This window comes from Sceloporus undulatus, chromosome 5 (genome assembly GCF_019175285.1).
Source record: "Sceloporus undulatus isolate JIND9_A2432 ecotype Alabama chromosome 5, SceUnd_v1.1, whole genome shotgun sequence".
NCBI classification, from domain to species: Eukaryota; Metazoa; Chordata; class Lepidosauria; order Squamata; family Phrynosomatidae; genus Sceloporus; species Sceloporus undulatus.
In genome coordinates, this window is record NC_056526.1 from 182655907 (window position 1) to 182675593 (window position 19687).

The window sequence follows — 19687 nt, forward strand, 5'->3', positions numbered from 1 at the left end:
GCTGCAGTATCCCTGAGTTTGTGTGTTCTTCATTAGTAACTTTTGCAATCTTGAGCACACTCAAGATGTTCCTTGACCACATGCATCCTGGTTTTCATCTGTGAAATGTTGGCCAGTATGCTTTCAATCCTCTAAGTTTAACAGGTTGTAGCACAAGCCTTTTTGCTTTCTTTCTTTAAAAACTAAAATAAAAAATGGGGCTCCAGTTGCTCAATTTTCTTCCTTCCCTTTTGGCAGAATACAATGAGGCCCATATGTGTGAATGAAGAGTGGCATTCTGCATCCGACGAAGTAGGTTGGCGTCCATGAAAGCTTATCCTAGAAATTGTTTTTTCTCAGTTTCAAAACTGCTAGAGGATTCCTGTATGTCTTTTTATGCTGAAACAGACTAACATGGCTAGGTCTTTGAATACTGCTACCATTAGAGTGAATGTATCTGCTGGAATCAAAGCGATGGCAACTCAAATCTTCCCATTTTCCCTTAATACCCACAAATGAGCTCAGAAAAAAATAAGTAACAAATACAAATTAACAGGACTAGTTATATTTTCTGTGCCACCCATTTCACAGCACAATTTGGGACCAATTATAATTATTAACAGCAATCGTGGCACTTGGTAGCTTGCTCTTCTCAGCCATAGAGAAGTTGTCATCCCTGGCGCAACTTCTTATCCATCTCTAGGGCATTCCTTCCATCCTGTTAGTTCTAGAAATGACATCTGATAGGTTTTTAACCTTTTTAAGGCTAAGGTTTCCAACTGTGATGAAGTATTTAAAACAACAAATGTGGCACTATTCAGAAAAGAGAAGCTGGTTTAATAGTAGAGACTGTTGGATGGAACTTACCCAAATGCAAAACCCAGGTGAGATCTGCTATTACAGAAGTCACACTGCCAGCAATAGATTTCCCCATCTAAACTGTCAACGTGGGGACTTTGGGAGCATCCACACAATTGCTCTTCTTTTAACAGAATGTCATGTTAACATTTAAAATAAACAATTGCTCCAATTTATATCTCTGACTCAGCACAACCAAAGGAAAGACTAGACAAAAAGCAAACATTTCATCACAGCCACCGTTTACTCGTCCGTTACACTCAAGAGCTATAGCAGAACAATCTAAGTCCATCCTGTTCTGAATATCGAAAAAATATCAGTGCTGGCTCTAGAGGATTGTGGTTTCAAATAAAAATTATTTAGAAACATTTACCACAATCTTTCCCCAAATTTCGGGCAGGGTGATGACTGAGACTCAACTGTGTGGCACTTTCAACGCACAAAAGGCAAACATTCAGGCAGTACTACAAGTATTTTCCCTCTAATTTCAATGGGTAGAAGGGCCGTAGTCCTGCAAGAGTGCCTGTTGAAAAGAAGGGAACATACAATGATGACAGCATCGAACACCATGGGCCTTTAACCAGATCTGCAGTAAAGGTGCAAATTCCCTTCTTCCCATCTGCAGACGAGAGGCAGGAACTGCAAGCATTTCAAGCCAAGTGACATGTCTAGCCAGAATTCTTCAAATCTGGAGAGCTAAAAGAATTAATCTTAACCCAATTCTAGGCTCTACAGTGCCCAAATTCAAACCATTCTCTCAGTCTAGCAGCTTTGTTAAATGAATGAGAAAGCAAAAACTATGAGATGGCATTGCTTAAAGTGTCCCCACCCTCAGCTACCTCCAGCCTTGCAAACTGGTCCCATCTTGACATCAGTGTACTATTGTCGTTGCATCACTTGACATAGTGTTCAATCTTCCCATGTTCCAACTGTCTATCTCCAATCACTCAACTCTTTTCTAAATTTTTTTAACTAGTCTATTCAACTGGCGGTATCTTGCCATGCCCTGAATCGTGTGAATGTTGCTTCAGCTTATGTCTAGCCTACTTACCTGCTGCTTCATACCTCTGGTTTGACCCCTGCCCAAGCTTTGCAATGGCTTGGAGACAGAGAACCTGACAATTAGCACTGCTCTCTGTTTTAGATAACTTAATACTTTGCCCTCATTTTACATAAGGCTAAGAAACCATGGTTTGTCCAAGCCATCCCATTTATGGACCGAGAAAGGATCTGACCTGCAATCTCCAGGTATACACTGAATGTGGCCACTAAATATCAGAGGCCAGCAGTAGATTAGGGCTACTCAAAGTGGAGGTACATGGACAGATGCCATTCCCTCCAGGAATGAAAGAAACAATCATAACCAATGGAGACAAATATATTTGTCTTGACATGATGCCAGTCCCCATCAGATAACTTGAGATGCACTGCTCTAGACCACTGCTGTATGGGAGTGCTTAGATATCAAGGCTTTGTTCAGCTACCTCAGAATGAGAAGCTGAGCAAAATCTATTAAAAGTAATCTGGCAAATAATCTAATTACTCTATGCTTAATCAAAGATACAAAAACAAAGCCACTGTAGAAGCAGCTGATCTTGTTTCACACAATACTATACTCTTAGAACCAAGATTTTGGAATAATATAACCAATTCTTACATTGATTAAACAAACGGAGATATTAAAGCAACAATAAAAGATGGAGACAAGAGCTTTTGCATTCTCTTGCCTCAGGAATTTGGTCTTTTCCCAAGATACACACATACCAACTGATCATAGACTTTTCATTCAGGGTAACAGCTTCATGTACTTTAAGGTAATTCCAGTACTTTTTAATGAACTGGGAAGGATGTTGCAGTGCAGATCATTTTCATAACTAATTACTACCTGAAATATTGGAGTAGGCTCTCTTTCAAGACTGGATATTAAACCCAAACTTTCTCTGTGTCCTTTATTAATTGCTTGGCCTGAAAGGAGAACAAGTCCAAGGTCTTTCATAGCTCCATGTCCCATGGAAAAAATAATGTAAGCAGTCACAGTCAAGTGATTCTTCTAAGGGTTTGGTATAAACAAGGACATTAATGCAAAACTTAGATTATCTGGACTCTTGCATTTCTCTTTCATCATCACTTTCTTCTTCTTTTTTCTCTTCTTTTTCTACCTCTTTCACCTTTTCTTTCACAGCTCCTTCAGGCAGAAAGCATTCAAACTTTAAATCTAAGCCTTCACTGCTTGAAGTTCGAATAATCAAACGTGTCACAAATGGGCCTGTAAAACAAAAAAAGGAAGAGGGTAGAAAGAAATATAAGTTATTGTTTTGCTGTTCTTGGTGAATGATGATTGATACATGGGTGTAATACCTAAATCATTGAAAGTGTTGTACTACAGATATTGAAAGGGACATAGAAAACATTAACTCCCTGGGCTAGCCAACAGCAAGCATTTTTCAGCCTCATATTTCAGTGGAAGAGATTTAAGCATGTACTTTGCTCTTGCACTAAAAATCAATATGATTTATAAGCTCTTAAGTTTGGTTGAGTTGTGACCTACATTGGTAATGAAACATTAAAAATGGTTTATTGCTGTCATTTAAAGGGACTAGCTGTGATCCCGTTCCCCCACACATGCGCACAGATCCCATGGAGTTCTTTTCCTTCCTGATAGCTGGAAAGAGAACAAGCCCGTTTGCATAAGCAAAAATGCTTTTACTAGATTTTACTAGTTTATTATTACTTCAGCCATAATAAATCTCTTGAGCCAGAGTGGTATAGTGGTTTCAGTGCCGGACTAAGACTCCGGGAGTAGGGTTCCAATCCCTGCTCAGCTATTCCCAATAAATTCCTGAGGACTGCATTCCCATGGTGAGTAAGGTCAAAAACTACCAATATATTTTAAAGCTTAAATCTCTTACTCTCAGTAACTAAAATTTAGGCTGCATCAACAATGCAGAAATAATCTAGGATGACCTCACTTTAACTGCCATGGCTCAGTGCTGTAGAATTCGGGGAACTGTACATTTATGACAGCTCTGGTACCACAACAAACTATCTATCTAAATATCTAAAGGGATGTCAGGTAGAAGTTGGAGCAAGCTTGTCCTCTGCTGTTGCTAAGAATAGAACACCAACCAATGGGTTCAAATTACAAGAAAAGAGATTCCACCTAAACATCCGGAAGAACTTCTTTATTGTAAGAACTAATCAACAGTGGAATAGAGTGCCTGGGGTGGGGTGGGGTGGAGATCATTCAAATGAAGTTGGATTGGCATCTTTCCAGAGTGCTTTAGTTGTGCATTCCTGTATAGCAGAGGGTTTGACTAGGTGGTCTTTGTGGTCCCTAAGATTCTATGATTCCCATTTCACAATTTATACTGGGGATTTTCAACACAATGCAACAGGCACCTGCAAGATGGTTTTCGATAAATAAAATAATAATAATAAAAAATTTATTTATATACTGCCCTTCCATCGATCAGGGCGGTGAACATTACAATAAAATCAAACACAATACAATAATATACACATATTAAAAACAAGTCAAAACCCCATCAGCCAACCATCTTGCCGACCAAAGAGGGAGGAAGGCCATCAGGAACTCATTCGATGAACAAAGGCAACAGGAAGTCAGAACTTTATCTTCAGAAATCCTGTATCTCAGTGACAGAGTGCCAGTTTGCATACAAAATGGCCTAGTTTCAAGCCCGAGTATCTCCAGGTAGGGCTATTTCCTGAGATCCTGCAGACACTGCCAGTCAGAGTTAGTAGTACTAAGTGAGATGAACCAATGGAGTGACTCAGTATAAGACAGCTTCCTATGTTCTTATGTTCAAAAGTTACCTTCTTCAAAAGAAGGGAATTAAGTCTATTAGTACCTATGAAGCAGGATAACTTGTATTAACAAGTACATCCTGTCTGACATATTATTGCATGCTGCCTGAAAGCAGTTTCTTATTGTTGGGCATCACAATTTGTTTGGTTTTTAATCAAGCAATTTCTTCCTCCTTCATGTTGGAGATGGGATCCTCTTTACCTGCCTAAGCAATGTAATTAGCTTTTAGTGTCAATTAAGAGACCAAAAAAAGAATGAAAGAAAAAAGATAGTAGAGAAGCTTACCATAGCTCAAAGGTTTGTATTTACAAACGTCCTTAATAACTGCATCCAGATTGGCAAGTATCTGATCATTAGGCATATCCAGCTATAAGAAGTTAATGCAAAATTAATGAAGCAGAAAACATTTAATGCTGTCAGATTAATAAAAATGGCAACGGCTGGGGTAAATATTTAATCAGCGTTCAGGGCTTTAGTTTAATAAAAGGAAAAAACATTTTCCTCTCTATTAAAGATGTAAAGTACTAAAATGCCATTAGCATCACTAGATACCCTGCTGTGAAAAAAGCATAAAGTCCTTTTTTGCTTGTATGCAAACTCAACCGCTGTAAATATATAAACCCTGGTTTCTCAACCAGAATCCCTTCTAACCCTAAGGTTCTGCAAGAGATTGTGACCGAAACATTTTTTGAGCAGTAAACATACATTTGTTAACGAAGGGGTTCCTTGAGAGCAGAAAGTTTATTTTAAGGGTTCCTCCAATGTAAAAGGCTTCAGAAAAGCTGATATATACATATACACTCATCCCTCCACATTCACTGGGTTAAGGGCACAGGACCCCCATGAATTTGGAAAAACCGTAAACAACAAAACACAGTGTTTTTATCTGACTGAACACATCTCTAAGAATCTCTAGATCAACCAGTGCAACTCTGTGGTCAGCATCTGTCAGACATTGACCATAGAATTGTCCTGGAGAATTGCCTAGTGGAAAGTTCTTTCTAGGAATCGCTAGGTCCTTTAGTGCAACTTTTGTTTAAAGTTGACCAAAGAGTTGCATTGGAGGACCTAGATATTCCTAGAGAGAACATATTAATAAAATCCATAAATAATCAAATCAGCAAAAGTCAAAAATGCAAATGTGGAGGGATGAGTGTATAGCCCCTGTTTGAATTCCTGGTATTGTGGGACAGAGATTCAGTAAATTTTCTCTGACATAATCACATCTCTTTACAGGATTTCCAAACAGCATCTGAGCTCAATGCATGCTCTCCTCAAGGCTAAGTGAACAGCAAGAGAAGAATCTGCTCAGGCAAGACTGGGAGGTGGGCTCTGAAGTAACATCACATCACAGTCTGTTTCACCACTGATGGACAGAAAGATCCTGACTATAACCAGAGAGACAGCTAGAAACAGTAAGATGTTCATGAAAATTATATGGCATCTCAATCACTAGGAGCTGACTTCTCTCAGATACAGGAAGGGAACCATACTATTCCAGATCAGCCATCCTCAAACCAATACCCTCCAGATGTGTTGGACTACAGCTCCCAGAATCTTTCAGTTAGCTATGCCCAAAAGAATATACAACAAGCTATAATGGTTGAGGGATCCTGGAAGCAGCTGTCCAACCTACCTGGAAAATATCATGTTGGACTAGGCTGTCTTCAGATACTAAAAGCCTGAAGTGGTCCTACAAGAATTTGCAGGTGACAGTCAGTTTCGGTTATTTGTTGTGAATCTCCAAAATTTGGTAATGTCAGGGGATTGAAGTAGTAGAACAGCTCTCACCTGAAATCAAAATTCTCTCATATTGCAGAAATAAAGCAGTTTGACATTTTAACTGTTATGGCTCCATCCTGTGGAATCCCAGGATTTATAGTTTGGTGAGATATTCAGCCTGGTCTGTTAGAGCTCCAGTACCCTCTCAAATTACAAATCCCAGCATTCTGTAGGATAGATTCACGGCAGTAAAAGTCAAACTGCTTTATTTCTGCAATGTGGGAGAGTTGTTGATTGCAGGCAAGATCTGCTCTACTACTTAGGAAGAAAGGTGCCTCCTGCTATAGCAGACTCCTAATGAACCTTTCTTTAAAATGTCTCCATCTTGGGGGACAGACAGATGAACACAACTCTGTGTGTTGGATCACCAGGAGGCAACTTATATAACCCCTATCAGTTTTCAGATTGGCTCAGGAGAACATGGACCATCACCTGTAGTAAATAATCAAAACTTCCCGGCTCCTCTCTAAATATTTCAGGCAGACACAAAACAATTTCTATTTGTTTGTTTTTTCAGAAACAAAACAATTTCTATTTATCTAATGTTTAGAAACAATAGAAGAGTGTGCCAAAAATGCAAAAACAAAACCCAAAAAACTTTAGAAGAGCATTTCCCATCATGCGTCTCTCTCACATAAGAAGGGAAAGCTATGATACAGAAATGCACCGATAAACCAAAGCAGATTTTTTGCTTCTGCTTTTTAAAAGAACAATGTCCAATGGGTGATAGATGTAATTTTATGAAGTATATATTACAAGCAAACAATCCTTGACTGTCACTTTAACATTACACTGATCTGCCATTTCATACAGCTCGGTTTACAGAGCCAACCAGCTTAAGCCTGCTTGCAAAGTAGACCCTACTATGGGGTTCCATTCTCCCATACCCCATAATATGAGAAACACTTATCTTCAGTATATAATTTGTTACCTGTCATGGGCCATTAGGATCGAATAGGCTTTCATGTATCTATTTAAAATGAGGATAGCTTATCCTTCCAAGACTCCTTACATGTTGATCGAACATGTTTTTATGTGATCTTATTATATTGTTTAAAATTACATTAAACAATTAAACAGCAATAATTGTATTTAATTATTTTAAAAGTAACTAATTTAATAACCTTAAAATATTAAAACAACATGGGTTATTAATGCGCTTTGTCTTGCAAACATGGCATCTACCTTGCTTTTTGATGAAAGATATCACCTGCATTAACCAAGGTAATGATTTGCCTGTACAGTGTGAAGATCTAGAGGCACATATGTGTGCGTGTATTTTCAGTAAATTATTAACAACTACTCAGGACAAATATTTCAACTGAATTAGTTGCCAAACTCCACTGTGAAGCTTACCGTTGCAACTGGAGTATGGATAAAGTCATTTTCTAGAACCTCATATTCGTGGCACACTCTAAAGAAGCCAACCATCTGAGCAATGTCATAACCAGCAGATCCTGACTCAAAAGAAACAAAACAAACATTAAACAAACACCATACCACCTATTATATTCATATAGTGTCTCCAGGATGCAAATGAAGCTCTGCATGAACATGTCCCCACCAATTTAATTTCAGTGCTGGGGAAGTATTCTCACACATCATGGTCAGGGTCCAAATGTCAAGCATTTCCCAATGCTAAATGAATATGTGGAATTTCATGAGTACAACAACGTCATGGCCAACCTTTTTTAGTTATACTATGTTCCTGGTCTACATAACACTCAGACCCTCTGATTTTAAGAACTTATATTGCACATGTCATGCATAGGGCCCTCAAGTGCACCTGAAATAGCTCTACAAATCTCAGACGTCCTAAAGCAAGAGTATCTGAAGGAAAAATCTTTTGTCTCCAAAATTCTTGGCTGTCTGCCTAGAAAACAGATGCTTTGTCTTTCAAGTCACAAAGGGTGTTCCCCTGCATCTCCAGCACAACCAGTAAGGGAAGAAGTCTCAAATCTGTTTGATATTATTTCTTGGAAATTCTTTTCAAATAGAAAAGCAAGTTAAAAGTATTTCTAACAAAACACACTCATACACCTTAGCTAAAAACATAAACCAATAAAAACTGTTTCTCAAGCTTTAGAAACTGTTAACAAAAGAAAAGCTGCGTCCTCACCTGCAAGGAATGAAAAACTGACTTTGGCAGGGGTTGTTTTGATCCTTTATAATGTCACTCCCACACCTGAAATATTTCATCTTTTTTTACTGATCCCTGCTTGTTTGGGTGAATGGAACAAATGTAAAATGAAAGGCTTTATTTTAAAAGAGGAATAAAGGCATTTACTATAAAAATAGTTCTCTTCTGGCTCTGACCATCTGGTGTATTATGTCTTCTTTTCTGGTAAGTTACTAATTTCAAAGGAGGAAATTCCTACAGATGAAATGGTAAATATATTGCCTGCAAATATGCTTGAAGACAGCTAAGGCAGGCAAAAATATTCAGTCAGAAGAATACACTATTTCTTTAAATTTCTAACTCAAAACAAATTTAGATAGAAAGAAAAAGTGAAAAGAACTTCAGCTTGGTTTAAGAGAAAGAAGATGTTAATTTTCATCACACTGGAGATACTTCCAGACTTTGTTTTTGTCAACTGCCATCAAAATGACTATGACTTATGGCAACCCATCAATAAGAGTCCATCAAGTCCCTCTATTATCAAAAGCTCTGCTCAGTATGCAAGATCCTGTAGAATCTTTGAGACTAACTGAAGAAAGAAGTTGGCAGCATGAGCTTTTGTAGACTTAAATCTACAAAAGCTCATGCTGCCAACTTCTCTCTTCAGTTAGCCTCAAAGATGTTGCAAGATCTCTCTACATACTGATTCTACAGACTAACATGGCTATATCTTTCAGCTCTGCTCAGGTCTTCCAAACTCAGGGCCATGGCTTCTTTGACTGAGCCTATCCATTTGAAATGTGGTCTTCCTACTGCCTTCCACCCTTACCGAGCATTATTGTCACTTCTAGTGAGTCATGTCTTTTCATGATATGGCCAAAATATAACTGTTTCAGTTTAGTCGCCTTAGCTTAAAGGGATAATTCATGCTTGACTTGCTCTAGGACCCATTTATGTGTCTTTTTAGCAGTCCACAGTACCAAAGACTTCTTCTCCAGCACCACTTAAAAATGAGTTGATTTCCTTCCTGTCAGCTTTCTTTGTTTGTTTATTTATTTATTTATATACCGCTTTTCCAAAGATCATAGCGGTTAGTTGAATGACCAAATAACTGGTGTCCTTTGGACCAGGCCTGGCTCTCAAAGCAGTTTTATCTGGCTCCTGGTCATGTACTATGGCTTGCAAGCATTCCTTTTTTGGATCAGAGCTCCAAACTAGCAGAACCAGCTGCCACACTGGTGGTGAACTATGAGAACTGTGGTCAAACACAGATTATACTGTACTTCCAAGCTCTGAACTGTATCTAACATTAAATCAAGATGTAGTAAAACAGTGTTGTTTTGCTTGGCCTTTAATGTTTGAAACCAATCTGATGAAACTGTTTTACAATAATATATAAGGATCATTTTAAGCTATCTTAAAAGATTTTAAAAATAATAATTATGTGTTTAACTTTTTTTGTCTCTGTATTGTTTTAAATTCTTTTATTTGTTGTGTGTTGGCTCAGCTGCTCTTTTGTGTGGGGAAACAAAGTATAAAAATTTTAAATACACAAAAAATATAAGAAAAATAGTTAATTAGGCTCTGTGAGCTTTTCGATAATATTAACAGCATTCTCATGTGAATTCTGGAAAATGCAATGAACCACTGAGCCATCTTTCAGGCAATACATTAATTCCTCAGATCCAAACCTAACATGTAGATTCAATGTATATAATCCAATATTCTGCATGCTTGCTTGAAAGCAAGTTTAACCAATGCTACTGTCAAGTAAGTGCACACAGGATTGCAGTGTTAGATGCTTCAGACAAAATTTGGCCCTTACCGTTTTTAAGCCTTGGGAACTTTTTCTTCAGGATGCTCCTTAAAGATAAGATCTTAGATAACATTGTCGGCACAGAAACATAATAATCTGCCTGTATTTCGCCATCTAAGATCTGAAAGTAGAAATTATTTTTGAAAAGAAGAAATAAATGACCATTACTTAAGATTACACCATTATCAAATAAATCAATGTTACATAAATATGTAGTACTTTCCCTTCATACTCCCTTCACTGCCAGATGTAAGACCAAAGATCCAACATGCCTAAAGGCACTTTTCTTAATTCTGAAACAAATTTCTTTAAATTGGGCAAGAATAATCTGAGGCCACATATACTAGCTCATTCCAATGTAGATTTGTCTCAGTTGTGTCCCAGGTGGACTTATATTTCCCTCCTCACTGTACCTACATAATTGTCTTTTATAGGTCAATGAATCTCGCCCATGGAAGGCAAGCACTATATGCATAATGTAAATACAGTGCACAAAAATTAACATTCATTATCACGGCCATAACACAGTTTTGAACAGCTAGAAATTGTTTGCAATGTCTTTCATGCCTATAAAATCACAAGAATGAAGTATATTTAATCAAAATACAAAGAATGCTCCCCAATGTCGAACAATCCTGTCTCATTCATGGAATTTATGCGAGATCCACACATAGTTTTCCACTTGTAACTATGTTTTTTCTGACCACTTATTCCATCATCATTATTATTATTGGGGCAGAGGAAAGTATGGGGTGCATTTTGATTGGTAAAACTACGGGCCTTCCACTTGTAAGAATCCTAAATCAATTCCCTTAGGATAGCAACAGTTGGTCGCCTGGGACCAAAACATCTGAAAGAAATACTTGTTCCCTTATGAACCTGTCCAGAATTTAGGATCTTCAGCAAAGAGCCTGTGGCACACTCTCCTGCCAAAACAGACTACACAACACAGAGCTTTCTCTGCAGCAGAACTGACTATGAGCTTCCCTACCAAGGGAACTATAGCTGGCTCTATCTTTCCTGAGTTTCCAACAGGCAATCAAAACTGTATTATTCTGTTTGGCTTGTGGTTTTCAATATTTTTAAATGGGTTTCATTTTGTTTTTAACACATCTTTTCATGTATCTTGTTGTGCATTGCTCTGTGGTCAGAAAAGCAAGTGATAAATATTTTAATCAATATACAGAACAAATAAAAATGTGAAGCAAATTTATTCTTATTTGAAAGCAGAAAGTCTTTGTTTGTACAGATCTGGCCATGGTGTTCATGACCCATAGCCAGTGAAGGCCAATATTTACTCTGAGCACTCTCAGTTCCAGGACATAAAAGTTGGAGTGGAATGTCCTCTTATTTTGCCTGCCCCAGAGACACAATGGCAAGCTGTACAGAATATTATGACACCTCTATTCAACTACAAGCAGAACCCAATGAAATCCAAGGACAACCAATTTTCCTCAGTGAAAACCTCCACACACTGGTATGCTTTTGAAAATTATTTAACCAGTCTTTAAGCTAAGCTGTTATTTTAGTGCAAATCAAAGGGACAAAGTCATTATGTACAAACAATCTCCTGTTTTTGAGTTCCAGTCATCTTCCCTCCAGAAAAATAGCCATCCAAGAAGCTGAAGAAGCCAACATGTTGAACTTTTTATTCAACTTCCTGAAACCAAGACACGCCACTATTAAAATGAAGTCACACATGTTCTTGTGGACAAAGCTGAGGTAAACCTGAAACACATGCATCAATTTGAGCTATAAAGCAATACCTCACCCATTAGCAGAATTCTAGTTTCCACTTTTCTAATTAAAAGGAGGACTATGCAAGTGGTGAAAATGAGAAAAAGCCTTCCTCCAAGATCTCAGCATTTGGGCCAGCTAACTCAGGGAGATATCATCTTTCAGATCAGCTGGAACCAAGCTATCTATGGCTTGATAGGTCACGGCCAGCTCTTTCAACTGTGTCCAGAAATCAACTGATAACTAGTGACAGAATTATATACAGTATAATGCAAAGGGCCTTGTCAGAAGAGTTGATTTCAAGTTAAATCGGACCCCCCCCTTAAAATACCTTATTACAATGCCTAATTTACAAATATTTTAATTACCGGCTTGATTAATTCAATCCCTCCTACAAAGGTGGCTCCATTTTCTCTTGCTACTGTCACATCTTCTGCTTTCTGAAAGAAAGTGATAGTTAAGAACATAAAGAGAGGTATGCTGATCAGACCAAATGCCTATCTAATACATCTATCTAGGCCTCTGTTCACACTGTGACAAACAACAAAACCCTACATTTAGCACCCTCAGCAACTGATGAACAGACATATGGCCTAATGGAGGGAATATATATACAAACACACACACATGCATATATTTCACAACTTGTAGCTATCAAGAGCTTTGTTATTGTTGCTTCAGCTCCAACGTACAGAGACTATCAGAGGGTTTTCTTGGCAAGATTTATTGAAAGGAAGCTTTTCATTGCCTTCCTCATATCCTGAGAAAGTATGACTTATCTGATGTCACCCAGTGGACTTCCATGGGGATCTGAGTGGGGATCTGAAACATGGTTTCCCAGCATTCAAACCACTGCACCATGCTGGTTCTCCCAATAGTCTTATTCTCTGAATTTGTTCAATCCATCCTTACAACTGTCCAGGTCTGGGATGAAGGATGGACATTTTGCCACACGACTGCATCTATTTATTTATTTAGTAAGCTGCCTTTCTCCCAAAGTGGGACCCAGGTTGGTTCCCAGAAAGAATCACTTAAAAAATCTGAACAATACTTTAAAAAGCAATTAAAACATTGTTACATAAAACAATATAAAATTACTTAAAAGAAATACAAAGTTAAAAAAATAGAGAGAAAACATCCCAATAAAAAGCTTCCCTGCTTAATATTAAAAGCCTGCTTACTCCAAGTGGGGAACCCCTAAAGCAGGCACAGATGGTCTACCCAATTTACAGGTGTGCCTTGATCAGAGAAGACCAAACAATGCCTCAAAAACTATTGAAGGTCAATGCTTCTGAGCACATATTCTTACTTAACTTCAAATACTCCTTGCCGGATTAGTCAAAGATCTATTTAATCTTGCTTTATTCTCAAGAATCACACCAAATAAAAGCTTCTAGTAAGGTAGTTATTTCATACCCTAAATATGTCCAGAGTATTAAAGTGTCTGTCTAGCTCTGCAATACTAGAATTTAGAATCAAAGGGCAGAATGGAATATGTATGAATGTGAGAATTAAATTATGTCTTATCATACAGCATAGAGAGGTCAAAATACATTCACCTGCCAAGTGACAAAGATCTGCAAAAACGCCTGGAATGTTCTTTGACAATACCTACATAGTACACATCTTCCCTGTTAAATCTTAACTCAAAAAACCGCCTCTCCTACAAAGTTTTAAGCTTAAGCCCATCCACAACCAAAACAAGCCCTAATTGTTTATATCTCCATTTGTTCACAATTTCATCACTTGCCTTTCCCTATTGTTCTACTTCTTCCACTGTTTTTTGTGTCCCTTATTTAAAGGTTAACTGTAATTTCCACTAGTCAGGGAACTACTTTGCTTATGTTAGTCTCTAAAGTAAATGTATGGTGATGATACAGATAATAAATTGAGCCACAGCATTAAAAGGGAAACTGAAATACCCCACATGCATGTGTTAAGTAAAACATATCCTCTGTTACTCAGTACTTCATGTCAACAGAGCCCAAACCATTGTTTCAAAGTGTTGACTGTCACTATCATACACAGCATATCAAGACAACTTTGGCACATTGCTGTGTTACTCACCTCAGCAAATACCAAAACCTTGTGGATGTCATCAGTGAAACTGTAAGGTAGAAGCACAGTACCAACAAACTGTTCCACTGTTTTCTGAAAGGTGTAAACACAAAAGAAAAATAACAACAAAAATAATTTTGTTTATTTATTTAGTCTAGCAAGAAAAAAGGTATTTTCATTCGAAATAGAATAAATGAAATGGGGATTCAATTTACATAAGCAAGATTTTCACTTTATTTCTTTTCACAGGAATGACATTTAACTTTTGGAACTTCCCCTAGGGATATACAATTCGTCTCTTCAGTTGCAATATCCAATGCCACGTTTAAAAGGTTTTTTAACCTGCAACTTTGCTACCATTAAACTGTTTAACAGCTAAGGCTTGATGCACTATGGAAGTTTTGTTTTGCTTTGCTTTTGCATTTTTAAGATGAACTAAAAATGTCAGCAGATTTGGGTGACATGATCCAGAATATTGGCTTATAAACATTTTTTCCTCACTTTGTAACATAGCACAGACACACATGGCAGAGTACAGCAAGATAAGGCATGACATTGTGTGTGTGTATATATATATATACACACACACACACACACACATATATGAGACAAAATACACACTAGTCAAGATCTAAAGAAACTGGCCAAGTAGCTCTATGTGTCCAAAGGGACTTTGGAATAATTAGCTTGAACACCAATCTCCTCTCAAAATGTCTGCTTCTCACATGTAACATGGCAATTCTGAGATAGGTGGCAATTTCATAAAGGAGTTTATGACATGAAACATGAAGAAGAGGAGGGCTTGGTTGTTTGAAGTAAATCCCAAACCAAGTTGCAGAAAAACACTGAGGAGCATGGCTCTCAACCTTGAAAATATTCCCAAAATTATCTCCAGTCAGCATCCCTCACAAATGTTCTATGGTGCATTTAAAAACAACAAAGACCATTCTGGATAGAGGCATTTGTCTTTCCCCCATTCCCTTCTGATAACCTGTTGTATCAATATTTGTATGACTGGAGTGAACAGAATTTATAATTCAGTGCAAAAGCCTAAGATTGAGCAGGGGTATGAATCATGCAGCACTCTAGAAGTCGATAGATTGCAACTCCCAACATTCCTCACCACTGGCTATGATGGTTAAAGCTGCTAGGACTTGCAGTTCAACAATATCTGAAACGCTGTATGATTTTCACCCCAAGACACAGGAGATTTCAACCAGCACTTTGGGAACTGCTTCTAGAGAATTATTCCTGAATAATGAACCTCTCAGACAATAAGCCTGGATTTTAAAAAGCCCTCCAGTTTTTCAAATTTTCAAATATGATTTCAGTTATATAGTAAAAAGGTCTAATACAACATCCTAATTGTGAGTCTTTTTCAGTATACAGTGGTGCCCCGGGATACGAAATGATCGCGTTACGAAATTTCCGGGGTACGAAAAAGTTAGATTGGAAAAAACTGTTCCGGGTTACGATATTTTTTTCGGGTTACGAAATTTATTTCGGCGCGAAATTCAAACGCAAAGCGCGGCTAGCGGCTTTCCAGCGCTAACGGAAAGCCTTTTCGGGTTGCGAAATTACTCGGGTTACGAACGGAACGGCGGAACGAATTAATTTCGTAACCCGAGGTAGCACTGTACCTTCTTATCCATTGCCATGTCCAGGGTAATATCAGCATATACAGGCTGGTTGAGAGAAGTGAAGTCCAGCTGTTGAAATTTCTTCAGCATATCTACAGCCACTTCTGCATCGTAAACTGGCCTCTCATAGCACCAGGTCAAATAAACATCATCGACTGGTTCCTTCAGTAAGGGCAAAGTGAAACGTGTCTTTTTTGGCTTGGGCTCTGATTCCTGGGCTTTCTTTTTGGGATCACTTTTTGGTTTTTTCGCTGGTCTTTTAAAAAACAAAGGTGATAAATGAAGCAGTCCATCTGAGCAACTATTTCTAAGAAAACATGCAAACTTCTAATGACAAGGCTAATGCCTAAACCACAGCAAAACCAAGAGGAAAACATATACTTATTGTTTTTTCACCAGGGGTTTCCCCCCAATTTTACACTCTTTCCACAGAAAACAAATTATTTCTCCCTCAGTTACATTAAGAAATAAAACCAATATTCTAGCATTGAGTGTGTATGGACCATCAATGTATGGCATTAGTGGCATCACCACTCTCTTATTTTGTTGCTTTATAATAAAATAAATTATAGGAGACTAATGGAAATTGTAACAACTAAAATATAGCAAAATAATTAATAAAACTAATCAAAATTCAAAGTACTGCACGTTGTTATTATTATTACTAACTTTATTTATAAAGCGCCGTAAATCTACACGGCGCTGTACAAAACCAAGTAAAATCAAAACTATAAAAGCCTGCCTATGGCGTACAATCTAAAAGTTAAAGCAACAATTACATGGGAGACAGTTATTCCTAAAATCTCTATTTCTAGCCAGTTTATGCCCTTGGATTGCAATTCTATTCTAACTTACTTTGGAGTAATCCACATTGAACTCAATGGGTCTTACTTCCAACTAGATATTTGGGGGGAAACCAAAACATCTAGTATTGAGTCCAGAAATACAGTGCTTTGCACTGCAAGCTCCTTATATAGGGTGATTCAAAAAGAATGGTGCAAAACTGAGTAAGAGCGGCTTTACTTTTGCACCATTCTTTTGAATCACCTGGTAATAGACTGAATATTCCACTTTAGACCAATTCAAGTTATTTGATTGTTTTTAAAGGTAGTCCCCTGCAGAAGGTTTTTTTTATTGAAAGATGTTCTTTTTTTCAAGATTGTTTGTTTCTTTGTTTGTTTAAGAGAAGGCAAAAGATGCAGAGAAGGAAGAAAAAGGAACAGAACAAAAGGAAAGAAATAATGGCACAAGATTATATAAATGATAAGATTAAAAGTGGATTTCATGTTGCAGGTTGACCTTAAAAAGACGTCACAAGCCTGAAATTGGTGAAGATACCATTCTACATTAGTAAGGGATGTTTTCATCTTCTTTTGCCCAAATTCAGCTATGCGTATGTGTATGTATGTGCCTTCAAGCTGTCTGCCAATTTATGGTGATCCCATGAATTTCATAGGTTTTTCTTAGGAAAGGAACACTCAAAGGGTGGTTTGCCAGTTCTTGCCTCTGAAATACAGCCTACAATAGCTGACATTTATCAAAAGTTTCCCATCCAAGTATTAACCAGGGCTGGCCCTGTTTAGTTTCCCCTCTTTACCCTCTCTGCTCCAGGCTAAACATACCCAGCTCCCTAAGCAGCCCTTCACAGGGCACACTTTCCTGAACTCAGCTTGGACATTTGACATTTCTCATTCCACGTATGGTAGAAGTCTTTGTTGTAGAATTTTGACCATCACTTTGCTTGTATGGGAGATTGATGCAAAGGTCTGGTTACTGAAACCCCTAGTGTCCCTTTTCTTGGAGACTGGAATGTAATTAAGTGTTCCCAATCTGATGGGCCATTGTTTTGTGTTCCATATTTGTTGACAGATTTTAGTTAAAACTAGAGTAGATTCTGTCTCTGCAGATTGAAGCAGCTCAATTGGTATGCCATCCATTCCTGATGATTTATTTCTCCCCAGTGCTCTGAATGCAGCTTCCACTTCACTTTCTAAAATTGAAGGTTCACCTTCAAATGGTTCTTCCTTGAATAATCTGTCATCTTTTCATCTCTTTCATATAGTTCTTCGGTGTATTGTTTCCATTGTCTTTTTATTTCTGCTCGGTCATGCAATGTGTTCCCCCGCTGGTCATACAGCATTCCCACTCTTGATTTAAATTTACATTAATATATCTAGTGTCAATATGCTAATAAAAGTAGAGTGGAACTGCAGATTCAAAATCAGTCACTGAAGTTGTCAGATAGGTGATCAAATCAATCTAGGGACAGATGTACACCCTGTACTGAATGAGACTGCACTCCCTGGAGGTTTCTCTTTGATCTGATAGAGATGTGAATGGTCCAGGAGATGGTACAATATGGGGAAACAACAGGGAAAAATAGAACCTGTTCCCTGTCCTGCAAATCTTCACATCTCTGGTGATGCTTAATTGGTAGCAGTGACCAAAAATACTTTTTACTATACTCTTTCCTGGAAAAGACACACTCATGGAGTTAGAATGCACCACAAGGGCTATCTAGGACAGTGGTGACGAACCTATGGCACTAGTGCCATAGGTGGCACTCAGAGCCCTCTCTGTGGGCACACACGCCATCACCCCAGCACAGAGTTCGCCAGAGTTTGTTATTAGAAAGCCAGAGGGACGTGGCACTTTGCGATAAATAAGTGGTTTGGGGTTGCGGTTTGGGCACTCAGTCTCTAAAACATTCGCCATCACTGATCTAGGGCAACCCATGGGGGAAAAAAATTAAAGCACTCCTGAAAGACAGTCATTCAGCCTCTTGTTTAAAGATGTTCAACAAAGGAGAGTCCATCAACATCTGAGGATGTGTATTTCATTGCTGAATTGCTCTTCCAGTCAAGAAGTTCTTCCTAATGCTTACATGGAATCTATTTTCTTGTAATTTGAATCCACTGGTTTGTTTTCTAGTCTCTGGAGAAGCAGAAAACAAACTCACTGTTTCTTCTACATGACATCTCTTTAGGTTTTTAAACATAATCATATCATCTCTCCTCTTCTGGAAACTCAACATATCAAGTGGTTTTCCATGCTATATTTCATGCCTTATGATTATATTAAACTAATGTAATGCCCCCTTAACAGGAAGGTATCTGAAAAAAACACTGAAGCTCCAGGTACTGTAGTTTAATAAAGCTGCCAGACCTTTGATTGATGTAGTCAAAAGGATATATATCAGATACTGATTCATCTCCATTCAGTAGCCATTACTTTCTTGATCCATCTCAGTGCTGGTTTTTAATCTTTTTGCCTTTAAAAGCATCTGACTAAACTAATTTTAGCCTTATAAGTCTACTTATATATCCAATTTCAGAGGCTATGGGCCTGAACTGACAGGCCAAAATAAAGCTGCTTCAGGTCACTTTGGAGGTATGCTGTTTAAATAATGCATGCGTCCTAAGAGGCCAGATGCCGCACCAAAGCCATGCTCCAGTCTTAAGGACTGGAGCGTAGCTTGTGTCATTTAAACAGCATACCTCCAAAGTGACCCAAAGCAACTTTATTTTGCCCTGAGTGTTCAGGCCCTATGTCTTTCTCCCCACTGTCTGATCTCAAAAGATGGGTATACATGCTAGGACCTTCTTCTGCTATTGTGGCTGTAGCATTTCAGGTCTGAATGTCCTCTGTAAGAACTAACAGACCCGGCTCCATCATTGCCTACTTTTTATCAGGTGTTAACATGTTTGGGCATGTATAAGGTAAATCTCATTTCTGCTGTAATAATTTTGTTTTGAAATATGGCACTTGAATTTTTAAAAGAGCATCACTTTAAATCTTGTTTTCAATCACTACTAATCAACTATCTTCTTTTTCTCTGTGTGTGTGCATACACACATGCACGCATATATACA

At 38.0% G+C, this 19687-nt stretch overlaps 1 protein-coding gene across 2 annotated transcripts in view; it reads right to left on the reverse strand.

Moving 5' to 3' along the window:
• Nucleotides 1-1058: 1058 nt before the first annotated feature.
• MRPL1 (mitochondrial ribosomal protein L1) overlaps nt 1059-19687 on the reverse strand; it is a 30704-nt gene continuing 12075 nt past the window's right edge. For both annotated transcript variants that reach the window (XM_042467217.1, XM_042467218.1), the window contains exons 3-9: nt 15816-16071; nt 14185-14268; nt 12486-12557; nt 10390-10501; nt 7802-7902; nt 4949-5030; nt 1059-3103 (exon numbers count right to left, since the gene is read on the reverse strand). In XM_042467217.1, the coding sequence (XP_042323151.1) occupies nt 2931-3103; nt 4949-5030; nt 7802-7902; nt 10390-10501; nt 12486-12557; nt 14185-14268; nt 15816-16071 (880 nt within the window). In that variant the 3' untranslated portion in view covers nt 1059-2930. The remainder of the gene's footprint in view (nt 3104-4948; nt 5031-7801; nt 7903-10389; nt 10502-12485; nt 12558-14184; nt 14269-15815; nt 16072-19687) is intronic.